The 22,855-nt window shown below is 39.2% G+C and overlaps 1 protein-coding gene across 1 annotated transcript in view; it reads left to right on the top strand.

The window, feature by feature from the left end:
* The first annotated feature begins 372 nt into the window (after positions 1–372).
* Positions 373–22,855, top strand: part of UBA6 (ubiquitin like modifier activating enzyme 6) — a 30,599-nt gene continuing 8,116 nt past the window's right edge. The window contains exons 1-28 of the mRNA XM_042870484.1: positions 373–456; positions 735–856; positions 2,526–2,593; positions 3,777–3,871; positions 4,706–4,734; positions 5,552–5,646; positions 5,960–6,071; positions 7,017–7,097; positions 7,686–7,808; positions 8,791–8,914; positions 10,136–10,239; positions 11,009–11,071; positions 12,380–12,456; positions 12,772–12,838; positions 13,234–13,377; positions 13,893–13,960; positions 14,222–14,300; positions 15,251–15,331; positions 15,712–15,789; positions 17,053–17,234; positions 17,714–17,819; positions 18,903–18,992; positions 19,099–19,179; positions 19,758–19,886; positions 20,699–20,750; positions 20,847–20,910; positions 21,541–21,610; positions 22,774–22,845. Coding sequence (XP_042726418.1) covers positions 2,553–2,593; positions 3,777–3,871; positions 4,706–4,734; positions 5,552–5,646; positions 5,960–6,071; positions 7,017–7,097; positions 7,686–7,808; positions 8,791–8,914; positions 10,136–10,239; positions 11,009–11,071; positions 12,380–12,456; positions 12,772–12,838; positions 13,234–13,377; positions 13,893–13,960; positions 14,222–14,300; positions 15,251–15,331; positions 15,712–15,789; positions 17,053–17,234; positions 17,714–17,819; positions 18,903–18,992; positions 19,099–19,179; positions 19,758–19,886; positions 20,699–20,750; positions 20,847–20,910; positions 21,541–21,610; positions 22,774–22,845 — 2,307 coding nt within the window. The 5' untranslated portion in view covers positions 373–456; positions 735–856; positions 2,526–2,552. The remainder of the gene's footprint in view (positions 457–734; positions 857–2,525; positions 2,594–3,776; positions 3,872–4,705; positions 4,735–5,551; positions 5,647–5,959; positions 6,072–7,016; positions 7,098–7,685; positions 7,809–8,790; positions 8,915–10,135; positions 10,240–11,008; positions 11,072–12,379; positions 12,457–12,771; positions 12,839–13,233; positions 13,378–13,892; positions 13,961–14,221; positions 14,301–15,250; positions 15,332–15,711; positions 15,790–17,052; positions 17,235–17,713; positions 17,820–18,902; positions 18,993–19,098; positions 19,180–19,757; positions 19,887–20,698; positions 20,751–20,846; positions 20,911–21,540; positions 21,611–22,773; positions 22,846–22,855) is intronic.

Genomic DNA, 22,855 nt, shown 5'->3' with positions numbered 1-22,855 from the left:
CGCGTGGAGACAGCCTCTGGAGAGTGGGGCTCAGAAATAACCTGTCACGTAAACCGGTAACTCTCGAACATGATGTTTGTTTGTAACTAAGTTTTATTTATTTATTAACAGCACGGTGCTTGCAGAATATTAAAAAAATAAAAAAATTAAAAAAAAAAAAGCAATTAAAAAAAAAAAAAAAAAAAAAAAGCTTTCACTTGCAAATCACCGTGCAATTCACGGTGCAAATTTTCACTTGCAAATCTCATCTGCGTGAGAGCAGAAGCCGGAGGAAAACCACAGCACCCCCATCTCGCGGCCGCCATGTCGCGGCGGGGCGGACCAGGAGGCGGGCCGACCGGCGCGGCCATAGCCCGGCCCCTCATGTCGGCGCAGGCGGAGCGGCCCCGGCTTCCTGCCTTTCCTCCTCGGCGCGCCGGCAGCACGCAGGCCTGCTCGCAGTGCCAGGCCGCCGCGGTGAGGGCGGGCTGCGGGTCGGGGCGTGTGGGGCCCCGGGGCGGGAAGGCGGGCGGGCGGCCTGAGCCGAGGGAATGTCCCGGCACCCGGGGGTTCTGGCAGCAACCCCTCGTGGAGAGGGGCGGCCGCGGGGATGCCCGCAGAGCGGCGGGCCGCGGGGTGGGACGGGTTTGTTTGAATGCCTTTTGGCTTTGTGTCGATACCCTTCAGCGGCGGCGTTGGCCCGCGGGGTTGGTAGGAGCGGGTGTGAGCGTTCCCTCTTTCCGCTGACCAAACAGGGAGTCTGCCTCGACCGGGATCTGCCTCCGGAAGCCCTGGTTAGGTGGGATGCGGTCAGGCCTCCCTGCTGTCCCGGCCTGCTGAGCAGCAAGTAGTTAGCTGAGCCTGTGGTAACTTCGAGGTAAGAAGCACCGTGAAACCAAACCGAATCCACGACTCGTGAGCTTTTGCCCTTTCTCAGAGCATCTCCTCCTTTCCCAGATGTAGCTTCTTAGTTTGTCTCTGATCTGTGTTCTGCAAGCAGCTGAGAGTGAGAAGAAATGGAAGTGTATGTATTAAGTGTTGAGCACTTGGTGAGGACCCCTAAGCAGGTCCTTCTTTGAGAGAGGTTCAAATGGGCTGAGATAAAATGAGAAATACAGCTTGGATGCTGAAATACATGAGCAGAATTTCGTCCTAGAGCTGCTTGACCAAAATACTGTTAAGTTCTCTTTTGGAATAACTAAGTCTGTTTTGCCAAACGCAGTTGGCATGCAGGTAGCAGCTCTGTGCTGTAACAAAGAATGCGGAAAGAGAACTGATAGTAGATAAATATGTATTAAAAATGCCTTTCTCAGATGTGTTTTTGTAATTCAAATGGCAAACTTTGTGTGTTCATTGCACGTCCTCATTATTTACAAGTAGCTATTGGGGAGGAGAGCACGTGTGATGGCTGTCAGCAAGCATGCTGCTGCAGCAGAACCAGCTGGAGGGCAGTAAGGGAGGAAGATGGGTGTGTTGTACCTCAGGGTGCATCAGCTTCCCCACCTTTGTACCAAAACCATTTTGTTTTGGGCAGTCCCAAAGTGAACGTGCAGTGGAGGAGCTGAGCAGCTCCGAGATGGTTGTGTTGGGCCATTATGAGGTGGTGTTGGTGTAACCTGAGGAGACTTTCAGTCTGGATTTCCAGTCAGAGAGGAAAAGTTAAGGCTTTTAGCTGAGCAGAGACTCAAGTACTGGACTCTCAGATGTGGTCTGATACTTTCTGTATTGAGAGCTGTTTTCTAAGATAATCTATTAACGTTGATATTTCTTATATTCAGTGCTTGCTGTGTAAGTGCATAGGAGCACTGCAGAAGTGGTTAATGATGGAAGGTGCTGCATGCTAATTGCCTTCTGTGTTGGCTAGTGTGTTAGATCTAGTATCCACACTGTGGAGCAACTTAACTGGTCAGGTTTGTGGCCTACTCTCCAACATACTGCTGTCTCCTCTCTTCGGAGAAGGGATTATCTATGTCTATGTCTAAATTGTTTTCTGGGGCTGTTTGTGGGGATCTTACATACGTTCTTTTTTAGCTGTGATAGATGCTGATGCTCTGGGTCAAACTTGGAGGCTGTTTTACTTCTCCTGTGTTTAGTGGCAATTCCTGCCAGATCCAGAAGGGACAAATTGCTAGCGTGTGTAACAAAAGAATCATAGAATGGCTTGGGTTGGAAGGGACCTCAAAGAACCCATGGGCAGGGTCGCCAGCTGCTAAGTGAGAAACTAGATCAGATTGCACAGGGCACTGTCCAACCTCATCATAAAAAAGTAAAATAAAAAATAAAAAGAATGCTTCATGAATTTGCACGTCAACCTATCCAGTGGCAGCGCTTCTTCGTAATCTTGGTGCTTACTGATAACTTTAAAATGAGAAGGTACTAATAGCGTGCGTACTCTGTTCTTAACTCTTTGAACTGTTTAATTTGATTTCTTAGTTAAATGCATTCACGTCTTAATGTGACTTTTTTGCTCAGTTTTTCAGCAGGATAAATGGAAGTGTCAGGGAAGCTGAAATCTGTTTTAACTATATTCTTTATTTTGTAACCAGTTTAGTGCAAATCAGTCGCACTGCGTCATGGCAGCAGACTCTATGGAAATCGACGATGCTTTGTATAGGTGAGAGTATCTGATTTCTAAGTGTCATTCTTGATGTTTCAGCAGCTCTTAGATCTACACACGTTAATTTGAAAGACAGGGCTTGAAAGCAGTACCTACTGCCTGTTGGGTCAAGGTATGCCTACTTGTGCTGCTTCCTCCTTTGGTTTGAAAGTGGAAGGAAAAAACATCCAGCTTATCAAAATGAATCCACTTCCTGCCAAGCTTCTTAACCAGTTCTTACACAAACTATGGTTTGAAGATGTAAACCATTTTCCTGTGAAACTGTTCATTTTTCCAGTGTCATAACATCTGTTTTCTGTCCAGATGTGAAGTTGTTGAGTTAGGCCTGGATTTTAGGTTTGGCTTTCTTTTCTTTGTTTCTGTTTATTTTTATTTTTTAATTTGTTAGCTGGGAGTAACTTGATCATTTGGTGTGACAAAAGTTTACAGTATTTGGAACAAACAGTATCTCTAGAAAAACATGGTGGAATGAGAAGCTTCTTTAAAAAGAAACAAACAAACAACAAAATCAAGTAAACAAACAAAAACAAGAATCTTATCTTTTGATCTTTTGTGTGCTGAATAAATGTGACACCAGCCAAGCTGCTTGCCTTTGATGAGTTTCACAAAAATCATTTCCCATTAGGAGATGGTGCTTAAAATAGTTGTAATTTAGTTGTGCAGCTGGAAACAACCAGTGTTTCAGAGTTCTGGGTTCGATCACAAAAGCTGCTGCAGTCCCTGATGTGAAGATTTCTGATAGTGAAGGAATTCTGTAGTTTGCTTGTCTCTTCAAGAATTAGTTCTGAAGTAATTTTATACTGTCCTTAAAAAAAAATTGCACTGATTTATAACAAAAAAAAATATTTTTTTTCTCTAAAACATGGAATTGAAAAGCACTCTGCTATATGCATTTTGCTATTTGTATTGGTAATGCTCTCGGTAAGCATTTACTTCCTAAACCAGTGTACAGTTCAGACTATGCATGTTGCATTCTTAGTTCTTGTTGATTGGAAAACTGGTAAATATAGCTGTGCACCTGTCACTGCTGATGCATGTTCATCTGCAGAAGGTAGTACTGCAGATTAAAAGCTGATTGGGACACTAGGAGGAAAGAAATAGCCATGGAAACTAAAAGCATTTTAGCTTGCTCTTGATTTTGTTTGTGTCTTGTTTTAATTTGAATTTATCTTTGATGTAGTCGGCAGAGGTATGTTCTTGGAGACACAGCAATGCAGAAGATGGCTCAGTCCCATGTGTTCCTGAGTGGTGTAGGTGGTCTTGGTGTGGAGATTGGTAAGTTTGGTTATCATTTGTGTAAGCAGACACAAGCATACATAAACACAGTCCCAGCTTGCTTTTAAAGCTTATTTTAGATGTAATAAGAATGTGTGAGGTATCTGAGTGAATATATGTTCAGCATGTGTAAGTAGCATAGATGACAGAAAGATTGAGGGCTTCTGTCTAAAAAGCTTTCCAGTAGAACAAAGTTTTAAATTTTACTTGAAAATATGCTTGTAGTGCACGTAGCTTTACCCAAAATCTCATGTGTGGGTGGAAATTGAGAGTGTGTAATCTGAATTATTCCTTCAGGTTTCATTATCAATAAACCTAATATAGGAACAACTATAGACTGAATTATCGCTTTACAGAAAATGGGGATGTGAGGGGAAGGGGAACAGATGCAATTTGGTTAAAACTGGTATAATTGTCCCAGTGCAAGAGGGCCCAAAAACCATTCATTTACTCTTTAAAAAACAGCCATGACAAGTCTTGTCCGTACCTAGATTATTACCCTTTAAGTTGCCTTCAGTAGAACTCTTCACCAAATGCCAGAATGCGTACGTGAGGTTTTGCTGTTTATTTTCATTAGCATCTCTGTAATCGCATTTGTGGGATGAACAGCTGATGAATGACAAACGTAGAGGAGTCTTTCTAACTTTGCTCTTGTTCTGATTTCAGTGTTGGTAGAGTGCTTAAACTAAACATGAAAGAAAACAAACCCTTAAGCTGTGAAGTTCTTAGGAATGGCATACTGCTACTGTCCACCCACGTAGCTTTTCGCTTAGAGCTTTGTGAGAAATCTGTAACAGCCTCTTTTTTTATTTTTTTTTTATTATTATTTTTTAGCCAAAAATATAATTCTGGCTGGCGTAAAGGTATGTAAAATAGTTCTGTTCTTCGGTGAGCGGGAGGGAAAGGGGCAGCACCACAGAACTAGCTAATCCTAAGTTTCTGAAACTGCTTTTCTGTGGGAAGATTGCAAAACTTATGAGGATCTGGCTACAAAAACTTCAGAATGTCGTAGTGGTATGGTGTGAGTCTTGCATTACTGTGAAATCTGAGTTTTCATACCTTCTTAGATCCTCAGTAGAAGCATTCTGAAGTAGTTCACATGAAATATTTCAGACAACTGCTGATCAGGTATTGAATGCTTTTTTTTTTTTTTCAAAGCCATCTCTCATAAATGGCGAGTAGTATAAATGCAAAAGCCAATCTCTTCAAAATGTTGCCCTATTCTGTCACCTGTCAGAATCCATTTATACAGAATCTAAAACAGTTGCATGTTTTAATCTGACAACTGCTTTTTTTGTTGCTGGGATTAATGTTATTAGAGAAGCCTTTTAACATTGTTTCTTCCAATCACTAAAAAACCATAATAAGTTTGGGAGCTTGTTCAATTACAGATTGCAGTTTTGCATTTTAATTGCGGTGTGGCAGAAATCATCCTCAGTATTTAAATGTTCTCACCTCTGCAAGCTGGGAGGAAAATGTTTAATGAAATTTGTCTTCCAGATCCATTCCTCTCTCTCAAATAGGAAGAGGTCTTTTGGCAAAGAGATTGGAGGAGCTCATTCCTCTATACGTTACAACCAGACCTTCTGTGATGCTAGTCTTTACAGCAATTTATACGAGGCTTAATCCATTCTTCTGTGTGCTAACGCAGTAGGTGTGGGTTATTTTATTCTTTCTTAGGCTCTTACAGTCCATGACACCAAGCAATGCACAAAGTGGGATTTAGGGACCAACTTCTTCATCCACGAAGATGACATAATCAGTCAGAGGAACAGGTTGGTCAAGTCTCTGGGGTGAATGTAAGTTGACTATCTCACTTCTTAAATTTAGTAGTGAGGGCCAGGGTGCGTTTCTTCCTTAGACTTTCTCATCCATCTTTGCAAGACCAGAAGATGGCCATGATGTCAGAACATCAGCATGTACTACTGTCCATTGGATACAGCTTTTTTCCTCTGACCTGCTAGGAATTTAAATGTGAAGAAATAAGATTGTCGCTAGGAGCTCTTGTAGGGCGTGTGTAATATGAAGTCCAGTTTAGAAAATTCATTTTGTTAAATGCATAAAAAAAAACTATTTTTGTTCTTTCAGGGCTGAGGCCACTCTTCATCACATTGCAGAACTTAATCCATATGTGCATGTAGCAGCATCAACTGTGCCACTAGATGAAAGCATAGATCTGTCTTTCCTAAAGCAATATCAGGTATGTCACTCTTCAACAAAGCAAACAACTTGATCTTTTTTATGTAAGTAAATGAAATTGAAACAAATTTTCAAGTATATTCTGAGATGATTGAAGGAAAGATGTGTTTGGACTAATTAAATGATCCTGCTTGTTTTTTCAAGACTGGAACTGTTTCTGTTCCTAGCAGTTCACATCAATTATGGAATTTTCTGTGACAATAAGTAGTTCCTTGAGATTTGAGATAGAATGTTTTTCTTATTTGCAAAATAAAACTGTGACTTTTTTTTCAGTTATATTGCAGTATGTTCTACCATTGTTTTGTGCATTGTATTTTGTGCAGCAGAAACGCTTTCTGTTCAATTAGGTTACTTATATATGTATGTACCTAATTAGCAGAATGTGAGCTACTCTAGTGGAATGAGGATTTTTTCAGTTGTTCAGCCAGCTGTCTGCTGCCTGTGTGCTTGAGTCAGGATGAGTTGGAATCTCATACTTTTTGGCTGTTGATAATACCCAAGCTAAGCAAATTTCTGAGTGTCTCAGCTATGCGAAGGAGTGGCTTCTTGGTATGCACTGGTTAGTGTTAGAATATATCAGTACTATTATTTGCTAATTCTAATCTTATAAATCAAGAGCTACGTTTTGTTTTTTTTCAGAAATGACGTATAATTTTCTAGAGTACTGTAATTAGGTTTTGTTTCACAGCTGCAGTAAAAAAGTGAGAATTTGCTGTTCCTGGCCCTGTTCCTCTTATTTCCCCAGCTATTGGAGTGGTAACCCACCTGTTCTAATGAGAAAACTTGACGTGAGACCTCTTTGTGTGTTAAGCAAGGGGAGGAGGAAAGGAGTCTTAGAGGTTCAGAATTCCTAACTTACTAGTTACTAACTTACTAGTACTTTTTCCATCCTTGAAGCATTGATTGTTTTTTGGTGTTTTAGCTTTATTTGTATTCTTTCTCGCAGTGTGTCATATTGACTGAAGTAAGCCTGTCGCTGCAGAAGAAGATTAATGACTTCTGTCATGCTCAGCAGCCACCCATTAAGGTAATAGAAAAATTAAACGGGTCATTAATCCATACAGTGATCATTCTGCAACATGCTCTTTCCAGAAATGGAGAAAGCATGTTGTGAGGTATATAGTTTTCTGCAGATACCGTGTTGATGGAGCAGTGTGATTTTGGGGAGTTTGCTGCTACTGTTCTGTGCATATGTTTGATGTTATTTGGGTAACCATAGGTTTGTTCTTTAGAAATAAGTTAGAAAAAAAAAAAAAAAAAAAAAAGAAAAAAAAAATCTCATAGTAAAGAAATAGTTGTAACCATTAGCACATAATTCTTGTTCAAAGAGAACAGGGTGAGACTAAATCTGACTGTCGTAGAAATGGCAGTATTTCACTTGTTATTGCTGTGACTCCTGGTTTTTTTGCAGAGGTTCTGAAATGCTAATGAGGTATTCCAAGTCTGTCTTCAATACTGTGCTGTGTAGTCAATGACCCGGGTGTTTGTGACAGATTTTTACCAGATTTTCAGAGCAGAAGTCCCCTCTGCTAGCTTAGGACAAAGTTGGTTGTAAGAATTCATTCCTTTGGCATAAGCTGTTTCTGAGATGCTCACAATTTTTGCTGTTTTGTAGTTCATCAGTGCAGATGTATATGGCATATGTTCACGTCTGTTTTGCGACTTTGGTGATGAATTTGAGGTGTTGGATACAACAGGAGAGGAGCCAAAGGAGATCTTCATTTCAAATATTACGCAAGTAAGGGATAGATGTAATTGTGCTACCATAACCTTGCTTTATTATAAGTCATTACTGGCTTCATGGCCAACAGTGTGTTCCAGTGTGTTTATTAGCCTGCTAAGGAATTGAAAACTGCATAGCAGAGGCAGAGCAAGCTCCATGTTTGTAATATCTCTCAAAAACAGTCAGTGATAAGTGCTAATACCACAGAGCATACTGATGCCTCCTGGATGTTACTTAAAATGCAGCATCATAATGTTCAGGCTTTTTTAGAGAAAGAAGGAGATAAAATGTGGAGAGAAGAGGATGTAGCCTTGGTGTGGGAATAGGTTAAGTCTTCAAAAGAAGCCCTGAAATACTCCTGAAATTAGCCACTTCTTAGTGAGAAACTGCAGCACATGTAGAGGAGGACTACTGGGATGATAAAAGGGATTGAGAGCCCATGTTGAGAAGATGTGTGTTTGATCGTTTTAGCTTCTGAAAGCTAAAGTGATGAAGAGATGTTACTGCTAACACTTCCACTGGAAAATATTAGAGAGGCTATCCAGTTGATCTTGTATTTTATAGTGTAAAATTCGCTCCTCTCAATTATGTTGGAAAGTCCAGACTAGAACATTGTTCATCCATTTGCAAGTCTTCTGTCCGGTCCAGATGTAACAGTATCAAACTAGAAGGGGCTGTATAACAAATAATATTTGATCTGAAGTTCATGACATAATGATTTGGTAGCCAGTTCTTTGACTGACTTGATTATTCTCATTAATTACATAAGCCATAGAGAGTTGCATGTCATGGCTTGTCCAGGTTGCATGCCACAGTGAGCTTAGTTGCGCCCTATTTCCACTCTCTGCATTGGAAAAAATTGTCATAGATGGCTCCTTTGGTATGGCAGAACTGCGGTGCTGGAAGTATTAGTAACTGCAGTTTCACTAGTCAGAAAAACCTTTTGATAATGTGTGACGTCTTTTCTCTTTGCTAACTTTGCTGCTTTTGCTTTCAGTCAAATCCTGGTATCGTCACTTGCCTTGAAAATCATCCACACAGGCTTGAAACAGGACAGTTCTTAACCTTTCGGGAAGTAAATGGGATGTCGTGTTTAAATGGCACCACGCACCAGATAACAGGTAGAGCGTTGCTGGTTGCAGTGTATGTCTTGGGCTTTTTGTGAGCTCACTGTGCTGTTACAGCCAGAAGAGTGCTGGATTGTGCAGAATCTACAGTAAGCTCACAAGAAAAATTGTCTTCTGATATGGAGGACTTCCTTGTGTAGTCTTAATTTCTTTTCTGTTTAGTAAAGCTTTTCTAAACTTGTCTTGCTGTTTAAGGAGCAGTAGAAACTCCCAGCTAGTGGAAGGTAGCTGGCAGCTTCTGAGGTTACTGTGACCAGTTTGATGACACAACTGTTTGTTTGTTTGTTTTGGGAATTGTGTAAAGCCTGTGCTTCTGTCACTGTTCTGGACTACATTAATGCTGCTGTGTATGTCACTGTTCGCCTGGTAGTTCCGTGTGTTACAGTTGAAGCGTAGAGGGATACATCGCTATCACTCTGTTTCTGAGCATGCTTTTGAAGCAATTCTCATGAATTTCAGTTTACCCTGCTTTTGTTTCTGTCGTGGAGGTCTCTAGGTCTGGTACTCAGTTCCCTTTGCATGCTGGGGAGCCATCTACTTGAGGGGAGTGGGGAGAAGAAGGGAGAGCAGACATAGGAGACTTTCAGTTGTTTTTACTTTGTGGTCTGAGATGAAAGCTGTCCCTTTGAGGGGTGCTTGAGTCTGGTTTTCTCCGGACTTATTTGTTTAGCCAATTCTGGTGCTATGTTCAGTTCTTTCCTGTTAATTATGACCCAGTTTTTGATTTCAGTCTTCATGTCCCATGAATTACCAAAATGTTTTGGTCAGCTTCCTTTATCTGAATAATGCTCCAGGTGGTCTGAGAGGAAAGATTTCATTTGCTTTACTTGGCAGCTGGAGCTTGTTTCTTTATTATTTTTGTTCTAGTCTTCTCTAAAATCTTACTCTGAGTAGTACACTGGATGCTGCTGTGCACAGTCCAAATAGAAGTGAGAGTGATTTCTTTTTGTTACAGAGCTGTGGTCATCAGAATTGTTATTAAAACTACTCTAAAAGGTTTATTTCGTAATAGATCATGTGAGACTAATATTTTGGCAGGGAGGGACAATCCCATTAGTTAAGGAGAGTCAGCTGTGTTGATGATTTCAAAGCAAGGCTACCTACTAAAAGATTAGAACATAAAAAGCTTTGGAGGTGTAGAAAGCCTGTTTTGTCCTGTGTAGAATTGTAGCACGTGTTGTCTGTCACTGCCACAGTGTTCTTTCCTCTTTTCAGTGGTGTCACCATACTCCTTCAGCATCGGAAATACATCAGACATGGAGCCTTATTTGCATGGTGGCATAGCTGTCCAAGTGAAGACACCCAAGATGTTTTACTTTGTAAGTGTGTTTGTCAAAGCCAGGTTCTTCAGTGTTAGCAGTGTAAGCATTGAAAGCAGAGTTTAGGAGGTGATTTGGTTACACTTGATTCGTGTTTACATTTAACTTGGGGAGGATGGTGACAATAAATCACAGAGAGTAAGAAATACTTTAAACTCAAAGTTAACTAGTATAGGAAAAAAAATATATGGGCAGCCCATTCTTATATGGTAGGGAGCCCATAAAAGCCCACAAATATATGGTTTCTTGGCAGCCTTCTGAGAAAAATTGATGAGTATGTGTGAAAAGGATTGGAAGCTATATGGTGCTGTGTGCCACTTTGGGCCCACAGAAAGTTGAAGCTAATTGCACTTAAATATCCTGCAAGGAAGCTGGAAGTGAGGACCAGCTGCAGCTGATATGAGAATGAGCAGCTCAGGGGATGTATCCTGTCTCTGCAAAGCAGTGGCTTTCAGGTTTTGGTGAGTTGCAAAGATGTACATGCACACAACCAGTTGCTTATAAAATATCCAATAAGTGACCTCAGAGCAGTTGGAGAAATGGGTTTTGCTACTGTGATGTGAAACATCCATTGCACTTTTGACTGACAAAACTTTCAGTTTTGTTTTATGCATCTTTTCTAGTTGTATTTATGAAGGGAGTAAGTATAAATGCTATGAAGAAAAGATAATCACTTCTTAGTCTCTTCAGGGAGAGCATTGGTTTTCTCAAGAAGCAGTAACTGTTGTGTGAAGTGACTGTGTTGCTTTAATGAATTCTGTTTTTCCAGGAACGGTTGGAGAAGCAGCTAACAAATCCAATGTGCCTAATTGCAGATTTTATCAAGCCTGAGGTAATTAATGTATGGGAATTTGAGTGTCAGTGTTGTAACCTTGAAACTACATAGAATATAATCTGCAGCTTTTTAGGTGTAATAGTAACCATTTCTAACTTCTACAGTTGTTAAATGTGAGTTTAGAAGATGAAATGGGAGTAGGACATCAGATTATGTGCTCAAACAGAGCATGCATTGTGAGTTAGGTTTCTGGAGGAACTTATTCACTAATTGCACAAATTGTATTATAAATTTATAGCTCAACCATCTCTCTGTAAATCTGCTGTGTAAAATATCAGTTTTTGGTAACTCTCTGTATAACCAAGATGTTATAATTGCAATATAATCAAAAGAGTAAGGCAAAAGCAAACAAGGATCGCAAAAGAGAATAAGTAGAAGAGCTTACCCTTGGGTTGAGCTCACTAGAAGATACCAAAAGAGGAGGATCTCCAGAAGAGATCCTTCCCCACTGGTAGCCAGCTCTTAAATAGGTCCAGGAGGGGTGCAGCCTGGCTCCACCCCTTCTGGCAGCACAGGTGAATTGCCTTCACCTGTGCTCCTCTGGCTGACTCAAGGCTCACCTCAGGTGATTAATCAGAGGTTCAGGCCGTGACTCAGCAGTTCCCATACACTCTCTAATGGATGATGGTATAAATGCTTAAAAGAAAGTGTTTTTTCTTTAATGAGCTTTGTTTGATTAAAAAAATAAAATGAGTTCAAAGCCAGGGCAGTATAGAAAAAAAAATTAACTGCAGATAAGTGTGAGAACAATTTCTTTTTCCTCTGTAAAATGATTCAGAGGTATTTAAAATCCAAGAGGAAGCTACCTGTTTCTGCCTCCAACACAGTTTAATTGAAATAATATTTAAAAAGTCAGCCATGTACTCATTAAGATGAGTAACTAAAAAAACGTTGATCTAGTGATTTCTTTGATAATGTAAGATCTAACTTGTCTGCTCAGATTTTCTGATGTTGGCCATTAATGCTGGGCTTTGGTACTGAGACTTGGCATAATGCAGTGCATTCTAATGTCTAATTAAGTGAAGATTACTGTTTTTGATGATTTCAGCACTAAATTCTTTTTGAGGACTCTAGTTGGATGTGGGTGACGTGGGTATTCAACAAATACAAGGGGTATTGCAGTACTCCTGAGCAGTATTTCATAAACCAAAACCCATTTTGTAAAACCACTAGCAGAAGATGTTTCAAGTTGGCTTCTTAATGCTACTTTAACATTTTTGGAGCTGAATCGTTTGTATAAACTGTTGGTTTTATCTCCTTCAATTTGAGTATGTGATACATCAACAGCTGTTGTTGTCTTAACAGGCACCTTTGCAAATCCACGTTGCCATGCTCGCATTGAACCACTTTGAGGAGAACTTTGGTCGCATGCCAAACATTGGGTAATGCAGCAGTGTTGTGTTTGCTAAGCCTTGAAACAGGGAGATCTCTACTGTGGCTTGATGTGCAGAGGGGTTCCTTGTCTATCTGGTACTTAGATGACATAGAAATTAAAAGCTGAAATGTAGGTGAAAAATGTTACCAATGTTATCAACGTTAGCTTCTTTAATGCTCAATATTGAAGCCAATGCAAATCTCCAAAATCTTTCTCCTGTATCCAGTGATTCTTTCTCAGTTGATGACATTTTTACATTCCCTCTAAATGTAAAACTTAAGAATACTTGAGTGACCACTCTTGTTTTCACTCTTGTGTCCAGATGCAATCAAGATGCTGAGGAAATGCTGAAAATAGCCATGTCAATAAGTGAAACCCTGGAAAACAAAGTGAGTAGCAAATGAGTATCATGAGTAATTTCTAATATACTCAGTTGTCTGAAGGTTATGCTTTAGTTCTTGGCCCTTGTTCTGATCTCTGTATGCATCTTTAGATCAATTTGGTGATTTTCTGAAGGCCGTGCAAGAAGTTATTATGGTATATCAGCACTAGTCCAGCCACACGGTTGCCTAAAATGAAAGATGAATTCATGTGGCTGTATTTAGTTTTTAGGTAGCTGCTTGTTGTAAGATCAGGATGTGTAGTGAGTCTGCCTTTGCTGGAAACCATAGTCAGAGTGAGGTAATTTCTTTGTTTTGCTATAGACCAATAGTTTTGACACTGAAGTGGTGACTTGATCAGTTGAATGGATACATACACATTATTGTTTTGTTCTATTTTTAAGCCTCAGGTAAATGGAGATATAGTGAAGTGGCTGTCCAGAACTGCTCGGGGATTTTTAGCTCCTCTGGCAGCAGCAGTGGGTGGTGTGGCTAGCCAGGAGGTCCTGAAAGCAGTAACAGGAAAATTTTCTCCATTGCAGCAATGGGTAAGGCCTTTTTCCTGCAGTACCTTTATTTTAACAGTGATGTGACAAACATGGGGTTGTGTTGCGAGTGTTGAACAACTTCTTTAATGGGGGGTAAAAAGACTTGAGGCTGAACTTAGGAAAAATATGGTGGTTTTGTGCATAGTATAGATGAGCAGGCAGTTTTAACTAAAACTTTTCTATTTAGGATTCAGACGTCGTACTCAGTGTGGCATTCCCAAATGCCACTACTGTATACGAGAGCAGTGCTTTCAGGACTCATAGGGCAAACGTCAGAATAAAGTTGAAAGCATCACGGTCCCATTCAGAGGATCACACAATCCTATGCTTACAGACATCACAGTCCAAGTAAAAAGGCTGTGGTTCGGATTTCAGTGACTTCCAGGCATTCCTGTCTGCGAAAATTGTGTGGTAAACTATAATGAGCTATAACAAAATTTCTAGGCTTGGCTGTACACTGAAATGCTTACTTCTTAACAAACTGAAGTTTTTCACAATTCTTTTTGTTTTCACAGTTATATATAGATATGTTAGACATTGTTACTCCTCTAGAAAAGATGGGCTCTGAAGAATTTCTTCCACGGTAAATATAAATACAGTCTGCTTTTTTTGTGTACTGTTCTCAAGTAAACACAGATGTCTTCTAAAGTTAGTTTAGTGTTGCTTTATGGAGGGAGAGAAGTTTGGGCTTAAAAGTGTGTGTCCTATTTGAGAATGGGAGGAATGGGGATTATAGGGGACTCCGTCTCTTTATTTGCATCAAAACAGAATTTCATAATGACGATACTCCCATGGAAAAAAATAACTTCCTACTCTTCTGTTTTTGTTTCCTGCCTCTCTTTAGGGGAGATAGATATGATGCCTTGAGGGCCTGTATTGGAGAATCTCTATGCCAGAAGCTGCATGATTTGAATGTTTTCTTGGTGAGTACAACTGACGCTTAAGGCTTTTGCTAATACTCCACTAGCACAACTGACATCACCTGTCTTGAAGGTAAGAGGTCAGACTTCATTATGTACGTTAAAACAGAGTAAGTGGTCTAAAATTGTCATAAACATTCATGCGATAGACAAGTCCTAAGCTGCATGGCACATAGTGTTCTATGTAATGCTTGACTTCTAGAGCTAGCCTCATAGCTGAGAATGCAGTTGAGTCTTGAAAATCTGTAAGTACAAAGGTTGTCCATCTCATCTCTGGTCAAGCAGTTTCAATGCCTATTTAATCTTACAAAGGAAAGTATTTCTTTATGCCAGGTTAGAACTTTGTCTTCTCAATTTTTGTCCATTATCTATCATTCTACTACTGTACACTTATAAAAAGAAACTGGCTTTGCCTTGGCAGGAACCATTTCCTAATCAGCCACTAGTATGTCCCTCTCAAACTTTCTCTTTTCCAGCTAATGGACGTATAGATCCTTATCTTCTTTTTTAGGGCAGGTGTTCCAGCCCCCAAGTTGGACATACCTAATCTTTTTTTTTTCTTTTTGTGTGAAGGGCGCAGAGCTGAATCCTCTATTCTAGATATAGTCTAGTGACTGCTGAGGAAAGGAAACTAATCACTTCCTCAATCCAGTGGCTGTACTCTTTTTTTAATATTATTCAGTATGAAGTTTGACTTAATTACTGATTGGTTATACTATTGTCTCGTGTTTAGTTTACTGTTCATCAAGAGCCCATCTCAACAGCAATACTTCCTCCACAGGCAGTGCTGTACTTACACGTGCTCCAACTGAGGAGTCTGTGCTTATGTGTGTTGAATTTCATGGAGTTCAAGTCATTCATAATACTCTCCAGAAGATTTCTGAATTGTCGGTGTTACTTTAATTTACTGATCTCACTTGCAAAGACTTCTCTGAAAATTTCATTCTCTTCAGGTTGGCTGCGGAGCAATAGGCTGTGAAATGCTGAAAAACTTTGCACTTCTTGGTGTTGGTACTGGGCAAGATAAAGGGTTGGTAAGTCACATGCATCAGTTAATTTCACACTGCTTATGTATAAGTACTGTAACAAGGAAGAATTAAATACTTAGGCTACTTAAAAAGTGTTAAGTCAAAGCCTTGTTTCAGGTCAGTGTCTGGGCGCAGAGACAAATGGCCTCAGTGTGGAGTAAAATTATGCAATTAGTGGCAGAACACAGTTGGAGTGGCTTTGCTGTATTTTGATTTTAAAAGAAAATGTATGAGAATGGACATTATGAGTATGGACAGAGCTATGGGCCATAGTAAATAATGAGAGGAGTGTTTTGTTTCGACTTCTGTACAGTTTGCTTCAAGAGTATCTCTTAGTGCTACACTTAAATAAACTTCAGCTATTGCTTTTGCCCCTTCTGACTTAGGTTACAATTACAGATCCAGACTTGATAGAGAAATCCAACCTGAACAGACAGTTTCTTTTTCGACCTCATCACATACAGGTAGGCTTTTTTGTTCAATAAACTTCTTGGACTGTTGTTTTGTTTCATTGTTCTGTGTCACCACCGGGAGCTCGACTTCTGAATGTGTGTATCTGTGTCCAGAGACCAGCTGTAATGGAGTCCAGTATATTTTTAAATGATGGCTATGCTGTGTTGGCATTATCACTGGTATCAGTTGAGTAAACCTAACTCATCTGACGTTGATTTGTATTGGTGTCTTTGACTGATGAAGTCTCTCAACTGTTCAGAGAAAGAATCAGATTGCAAGTGCTGTGGTGCATCAGAAAGTACCAGGAATTAATATGCCTATATTATACCATTGAAATTCAGGGAGAATAAACTAAATAGACAGCAGTAGTAGAAGTTTTCTTGAGCTACTACTACTAACAATACAATTTGACTTAAGTGTTAGCTAGATGCTATGTTTTGTCTTAATTTAGTCTTTATCAAGCAAGTAAATAGCTTGGAAAAAAATACATATGTTCAGTATCAGGCATGAATGTTTTTTACACCTTAAAAGCAGAGAGAATATCCCTTTATTTGCAAACATGGCACAGCATTAAAAAAGATGGTCCAACCTTGACAGCAGTAGGGAAAAACAATTCCTCTGCCCAAAATCGAGCGGATGGTTTTTTTACCTCCTGTCTGTTGGGCAAATCTGGGAATGAATTATGTTTTGGATGGTTAGTTAAATGGAAAGTGAACTCTGCAAGCTTTCAGAAGCCACGCTGTCCTGAGTTCTGGTGGTGGTCTTTAGTGGTGATCTGTAGATAATTGAATACAGTATTTTGAAGTCATAGAAGCGTCAGGTAGGTTGAGAATTCCATTTCAGTTTGGCTTTTGAAACTGGTTTTGTGTGGGACACATAGCTGTAGTGAGATTGTTCATATATATTTGATATCTGTGCTGCACAGTCAAAGTAGCAGTAACAATCTTACCCACTGAAAGTCATGAATTGCACTTAAAAGCATCTTAAAATGCTTTGAGAGTAAGAAAGGCAGCATCTGTTTCAGTTACTGGATACGTTTGTGCTGTGCCATTTATGCACTGCTTTAAATAAAACAGAAGACGAAGCCTAAGAGAAATACATGTGAAGGAGCTATGTAAGTAAATAATTTCTTTTATTGTATATTTTGCATTCTAGCATTTTTATTCAAGTGAATTGTTGATTAGCAAATGAAAGCAATGTTTTTGTGACCAGGTGTGATATTATTGATATCAGAATATTAATAATATATATGCATGTATGTGTATATATTTCAGAAACCTAAAAGCTATACTGCAGCAGAAGCAACTCTGAACATCAATCCTTGCTTAAAAATTGATTCATACATTAATAAAGTTTGTCCAGCCACTGAAAACACTTACAGTGATGAATTCTACACCAAGCAAGATGTGATTGTGACTGCTTTGGACAATGTGGAAGCAAGGAGATACATTGATAGGTAGGTGAACCTCTGTTTTTATGTTTTTAATCACGCTGGATTGCAACTACTTAAAAGATTTGATAGTGTTTCACTCAGATTTACTCTGCTCCTTTGACAAGATTGCTGGCTGGGAGGAGGAAGGGATTTATATTCAGGATGTAAACAACAGGCACCGAACAACCTGATCTACCTGTAGATGTCCCTGTTCATTGCAAGTGTAGCTGTCTTCAGATTGAATTACTTATGCATGGGAATATGTACTTACATTTCAATGTAAAAATCCCTACTTATAAAATGAATTGTAGATTGGCACTGGTTTATGGCGACGTGACGTAACTTGAAGTAGCTCATCTTATTTAACCTGTTCTTTTCTTGAGTTTTAAGCTTTCTGCTGATCTGAAAGGTCCCTAGTGACTGTTTGGGTTGTGCTCTGGTGATGCCTGCAAAGCAGGTGTAGAGATAACTCTGTATCCTGATTATCTGTCTTTTCATATCAGTCGTTGTGTAGCAAACCTGCGTCCTCTGATAGACTCTGGAACCATGGGAACAAAAGGACACACAGAAGTTGTTGTGCCTCATCTGACAGAGTCATATAATAGTCACGTAAGTTGTTTATGACTACCAACTTTTGCTGTAGCTAGTCCAGTGGTACAGTATGATTCTTTAATTGTTTATGTATCTGTCTAAAATAAGTGGCTTATTTGACTTGTTCAGATTCAGTCCTATTAGGAAGTAATTATTTCCTTGGATTCTGAAGAAAAGCTCCATGAGAAATAAAATTTGAGCAGACTGGTGGTACTGTGCCCTCTACCTACCTGGTGATTACATCTAGGCCAATAATTAAAAGCTCTGTGAATGATGAAAGAAATCTTATCTCCTCTTTTGAAAGGGGAGGGAGAAAATTTTGTAATGTAACTCACAGTCTTGAAGTGATGCCTTGGACAAATTTGAGTTCATTTGAATAAGGTCTGAATACCGCATGAGGCCAAAGAAGGACTTCCTTCTTGCATGACTTAAGTGCTTGACAAGAAGTTGACTGTATTTTTTCCCCCAAAGATCCCTTCAAAGTAAGAACGCAAGCTGTTTTTTTGCTTGTGGTTTTCTTTCTTTGAGCTATTTTCTGCCTATTTGTTCTGTTCTTGGTGATACTATCTCTAAAGGCAGGCAGGAGAAACACAAGTCTCAGTAGTAGACATTAGTCTGCATGTTTGTATGAAGATGCATATCAGTTCTTTGTAAATGGAGGGGAAGGAAGTTACCCCCAAACCCTTGCGGTTTTCCACAACTTAAGTTCCTATGAAAGTGCTACACTTGCCATGCAGCACTGATGTTGATAATTCTTACAGCTTTACTGTAGTCCATGGAAAAAAAATGTTTCAGGCTTTGTGAGACAGGGTGGTTTTACCTTGCAAGTGTATGTGAATGTGAGCTGCACACCTGGGATAAACTGGCTGGTAATTACTTCTGCTCTTTGTGTGTTAGGATTGAGTTTTACTTCCTGTGTTGTTCAGATGCTTCTTCATAAAACAAAATTTGTTTTATCCTTCTTTGTTTAGGCATAAATGAGCTACCTTGTATTTTATAATAGTGGTGTTGGAAACTTGTGTAGCCTTGAAGTTCCTGGTCCTATCATTGGTAATAAACTTTATTAAGCCTTCCCTTACAAACAATTCCCCTTAAATATAGCGGGATCCACCAGAAGAGGAAATACCTTTTTGCACCTTGAAGTCTTTTCCAGCTGCCATTGAACATACAATACAGTGGGCAAGAGATAAGGTAAGGAAATAAGTTCCCAGGCTTTTGAAATGACTGTGTATTTGAGAAGGTGAGGTATTTGAGGTACTTGGTGTTAAATGCCATGTTGTTCTTTTTTATTTTCTAGTTTGAAAGTTTGTTTTCTCACAAGCCTTCATTGTTTAACAAGTTTTGGCAGACCTATCCATCTGCAGAGGAAGTTTTACAGGTAGGAGAATGTTGCCTGGGTAAAATCTGGAGTTTGAACTAATGCTTTAAACATTTTGTTTCCATTTATATTAAGTACGATTTGTTTTCTGACTTTGTTCGTATTTTCTGAAAACTTATTTGGCCAAGGCGTTTGGTGATGTTTCATAGGATTTTTCTGCTGTCACTAAGAGCTAGTCTTGTATGTGGCCCGTACATGATACAGGAATTAAAAACAGAGGGGTTGTTAGCAAGAACAGTAAGTATCATAAGTGCAGTCAGCTGGGAAAAAATGAAGGGAAGATGTACTTCTGAGTGAACTTGATTACCTAATAGATCAGACTTGCACACTTATCTGTTTGTGTCTATAATGGCTAATGGTCATTTGGACAAGGAAGTTGGAAGTAAAACAAGCGGACAGCAGTTCTGTGGAGAACCCATAGGGAAGGGATCACATGAAGGTTAATGTTCACAAAGCGACCTTCCCTTTCCTTTTACCCACAACTCAATAAGGTCATACTTGCTGTTTCACTTTTGTGACTAATCTTTTTAAATATTTGTTTATTTTTCTGTATCTGTTTATCTGTTTTCTGTATCTAGAGAATGAAATCAGGGGAGAGTTTAGAAGGCTGTTTTCATGTTATTAAAACACTCAGCAGAAGACCCCGAAATTGGACTCAGTGTGTGGAACTTGCAAGAGTAAAGTTTGAGAAGTATTTTAGCCACAAGGTAGGTAACTAGGGTGTGGAAATGGGGCACCTGTGGACTGACAGGGACATGGTACCCTTAAATAAATAGTTTTCCAAGTCTTTGCATGTGTTTCCTTCTCTTCTTCATTAATAACAAGCTTTGCTTGAAATCTAAAACTATTGCATCCCTACCTCTTTTTTACTGTAGAGATTTTTGGGAGGATTTTTTTTTTTTTTTTGACTATTCTATTAACTATTTCCTAATAGCTCTATCTAGGATTCTCCATTCAGTTCTGTTGGCATTTTTCCCAACTGACTAGGTATCTTTTATTAAAGTACAGTACCTTTCATTATCTCCCACTACACTTTGTGTTACTCAACTCTTTGTATACTTGATTTTTCTTAAAGCTATCAAAGAAAGGTTGGCTGAAATATGGGCCACTTATTCTTCAAGTGTGATCCACAATTTTGCTTCAAGTGTGTTTGGGGGAGGATGGGGGGAATTCTGTAGTAAAGAAGTGTATATTAATAAAAGTACCACATCTGTGTTGTGATGACAGTTGTTAGATTTTGAAAATGTTGCTTTCCCAGTTGTGAATTTGTATGCCAGAATCCTGTAGGTGTGATAAGGTTGGGGAAACACGCTGCTTACTGTATTATTTTGCTTGGACCTGGGACTGGTGAGGTGAGAGGTGAGGTCTTAGATTTTCTTAACTCTTTAAGACTTGTGGTACATATTGGAGAGCCTTAAAAGATGTGTAAAGATTTCATGTTATTACTAAAAAGGAGATTTTGATTTTGTGATGTTGCATCAGCCTGACAAACTGCTAAAGCCACTGTCTTTCCTTCTAGGCTCTTCAGCTTCTTCATTCATTTCCCCTTGATACACGGTTAAAAGATGGAAGTAAGTGCAAACACCTCCGTGTGCCTCCTGTGAATTCATGGCACGTGTCATGTGTTGCTGTTGTAGGACTTCATCTTAACTCTGTCTTCTAACCAGGTTTGTTCTGGCAGTCACCAAAGAGGCCGCCTTTCCCAGTGAAGTTTGATTTTAATGATCCTTTGTAAGTATTGCTCTGCATTTTAAAATACCCTGTGAAGCTGACCCCGTAGTAGAGCAGTGGCATTATGGCACTGCAAGTTGGACTGATAATTTGATGTGTACTAGTGCAGAGTTTTATATAGTTGCAGACTGAGTGAACCATCTTGAACTTTTACTACAGGTAATTTAACTCTGACATGAGATCAGAGGGTGCTAGGAGAAGTTCTGACAATATCTACCTAGCATGAAAAGGCTTAGAACAACAGATTTTGTTTACTGTGTGACTAAAGAAACACTCCTCATTCTCTGTGTGGGTGAAAATTGAGATCATTCTTAAGTATCAGAGAATTTTTGAGGTGAAGGTTTTTATCCACGCATTAATGTTGTGTAAGATTTTGTAGTTGCTCTCTTGACTGCAGGGGTTACGAAAATACAGTTAATCCTAGCATTAAATAACTTCACACTCATAAAATGTCACTTAATTTTGGGGAAGACTTCTGAGGACCTCAAAATCTTTATTTTAGATAATGTGCTCTGAAGGTTAGAAATTCTTTTTCTCTGTGTATATTTGCAAGATCTCTGTGAATATAATTGCAAATGTGCATGTGGGTAATTGAAACTTAAAAAAATTGAAAATTATCTTCCACTTTAGGCACTATGATTTCATTGTGAGTGCAGCCAAACTCTTCGCTACAGTGTACTGTGTTCCTTTCACAGAACAGGTAATCAATACTGCAGTAGTGTTCTTATTTCATAACCTGGGTATATACTCATACAATTTTGATCCAGCATCCGGTTGCCTGTCCTTTGCAAAACTAAAATGATTCTTAATCTGCCCATCAGCATGGGTTATTCAGCAGCTGTTTATACATATTTGTCTTGATTTGAATTACAAACCAGAAAAATGCATGAGTAGTTCAGGTTAGGTATTTTCAGTAAGCTCTGAAGTCGTAAATCCTTATTTTGACAGACCATTTCCTATGTAATATAATAACTGCATTAAAGATCTTTTTCAGGCATTTTTAAAGCCTATTAGGAATCTTGCTGAGGAGTTATTATTTCAGTTGTTATTTTTGCTACTTACAGCCACTTTGTTGCTTGCTTATCCTTTTTCATGCTAGCCTTTGTCTTGTCTAACTGGATCTTCTTGCAAGTCACGTGTTTACATTTTGCTTCTTATGTCCTTAACTACTTCAAGTGTTGTGCACAAGTAAGGCTCCCTTATGTGCAATTAGGAGACCCTGGACAGAGCTATGCCATCCAGGTGCTGTGCAGTAAGGCTGATGCCAGGCCAATCAGACTTGCTGTGCATTGCAGAGCAAAATTCCCAGGAAAACTGTCCTGCCATTTGTGCTGCAAACAGCAAAAATCAAAATATAACAAGTGTTTATGCTGTCTTGGAGTGTCCCAGTTGTTTTCAGTACTCTGTGGACAAACACATACCATTTTAACATCATATAAAATGTATTGTGTTTTTTTAATGCTTGGACTTAATTTTTTTTATACCTATTTTTACATGCATCTCTATCAGTGCAGCTATCATGCTGTATTTCATACGTATCTGACATTTTGTACAAATAAATTTTTGCCTCTACATATTGATATGGCTACAGGAGTAATCTGATTTCCCAGAGGTATAAGTTTGGCTCAGTTTGCTCAGTGTTAGGCACTTCATTCCTCTGCAGGTCTTGTGCACTGTAAACCTCATCTGAAGTTTCAGTGATGATGTTTCAGTGAAACACCACTGTCTGCTTCTGGGATTATTTTCGTATTTGGTATTCTTTTAAATGGTCCTGCAAACAAAGTCTCTTTGCAGAGGGTTTTTTCAGTTGATATAAATTGAAATCATTTTTTGTTTGTTTGTTTGTTTTCAAAACAATAATAGGATTTGTCAGAAGAAACTATTCTGAAGATAACTTCGTCTGTGGAGGTACCAGAGTTCAGACCTTCAAACAAAGTAAGTATGA

Source organism: Lagopus leucura, unplaced genomic scaffold (genome assembly GCF_019238085.1).
Source record: "Lagopus leucura isolate 7727_CA_CO unplaced genomic scaffold, USGS_WTPT01 Super-Scaffold_100004, whole genome shotgun sequence".
In the NCBI taxonomy this organism is placed as follows: domain Eukaryota; kingdom Metazoa; phylum Chordata; class Aves; order Galliformes; family Phasianidae; genus Lagopus; species Lagopus leucura.
Note: the sequence above shows the minus strand (reverse complement) of the source record. Positions and strands in the feature narration are given on the sequence as shown.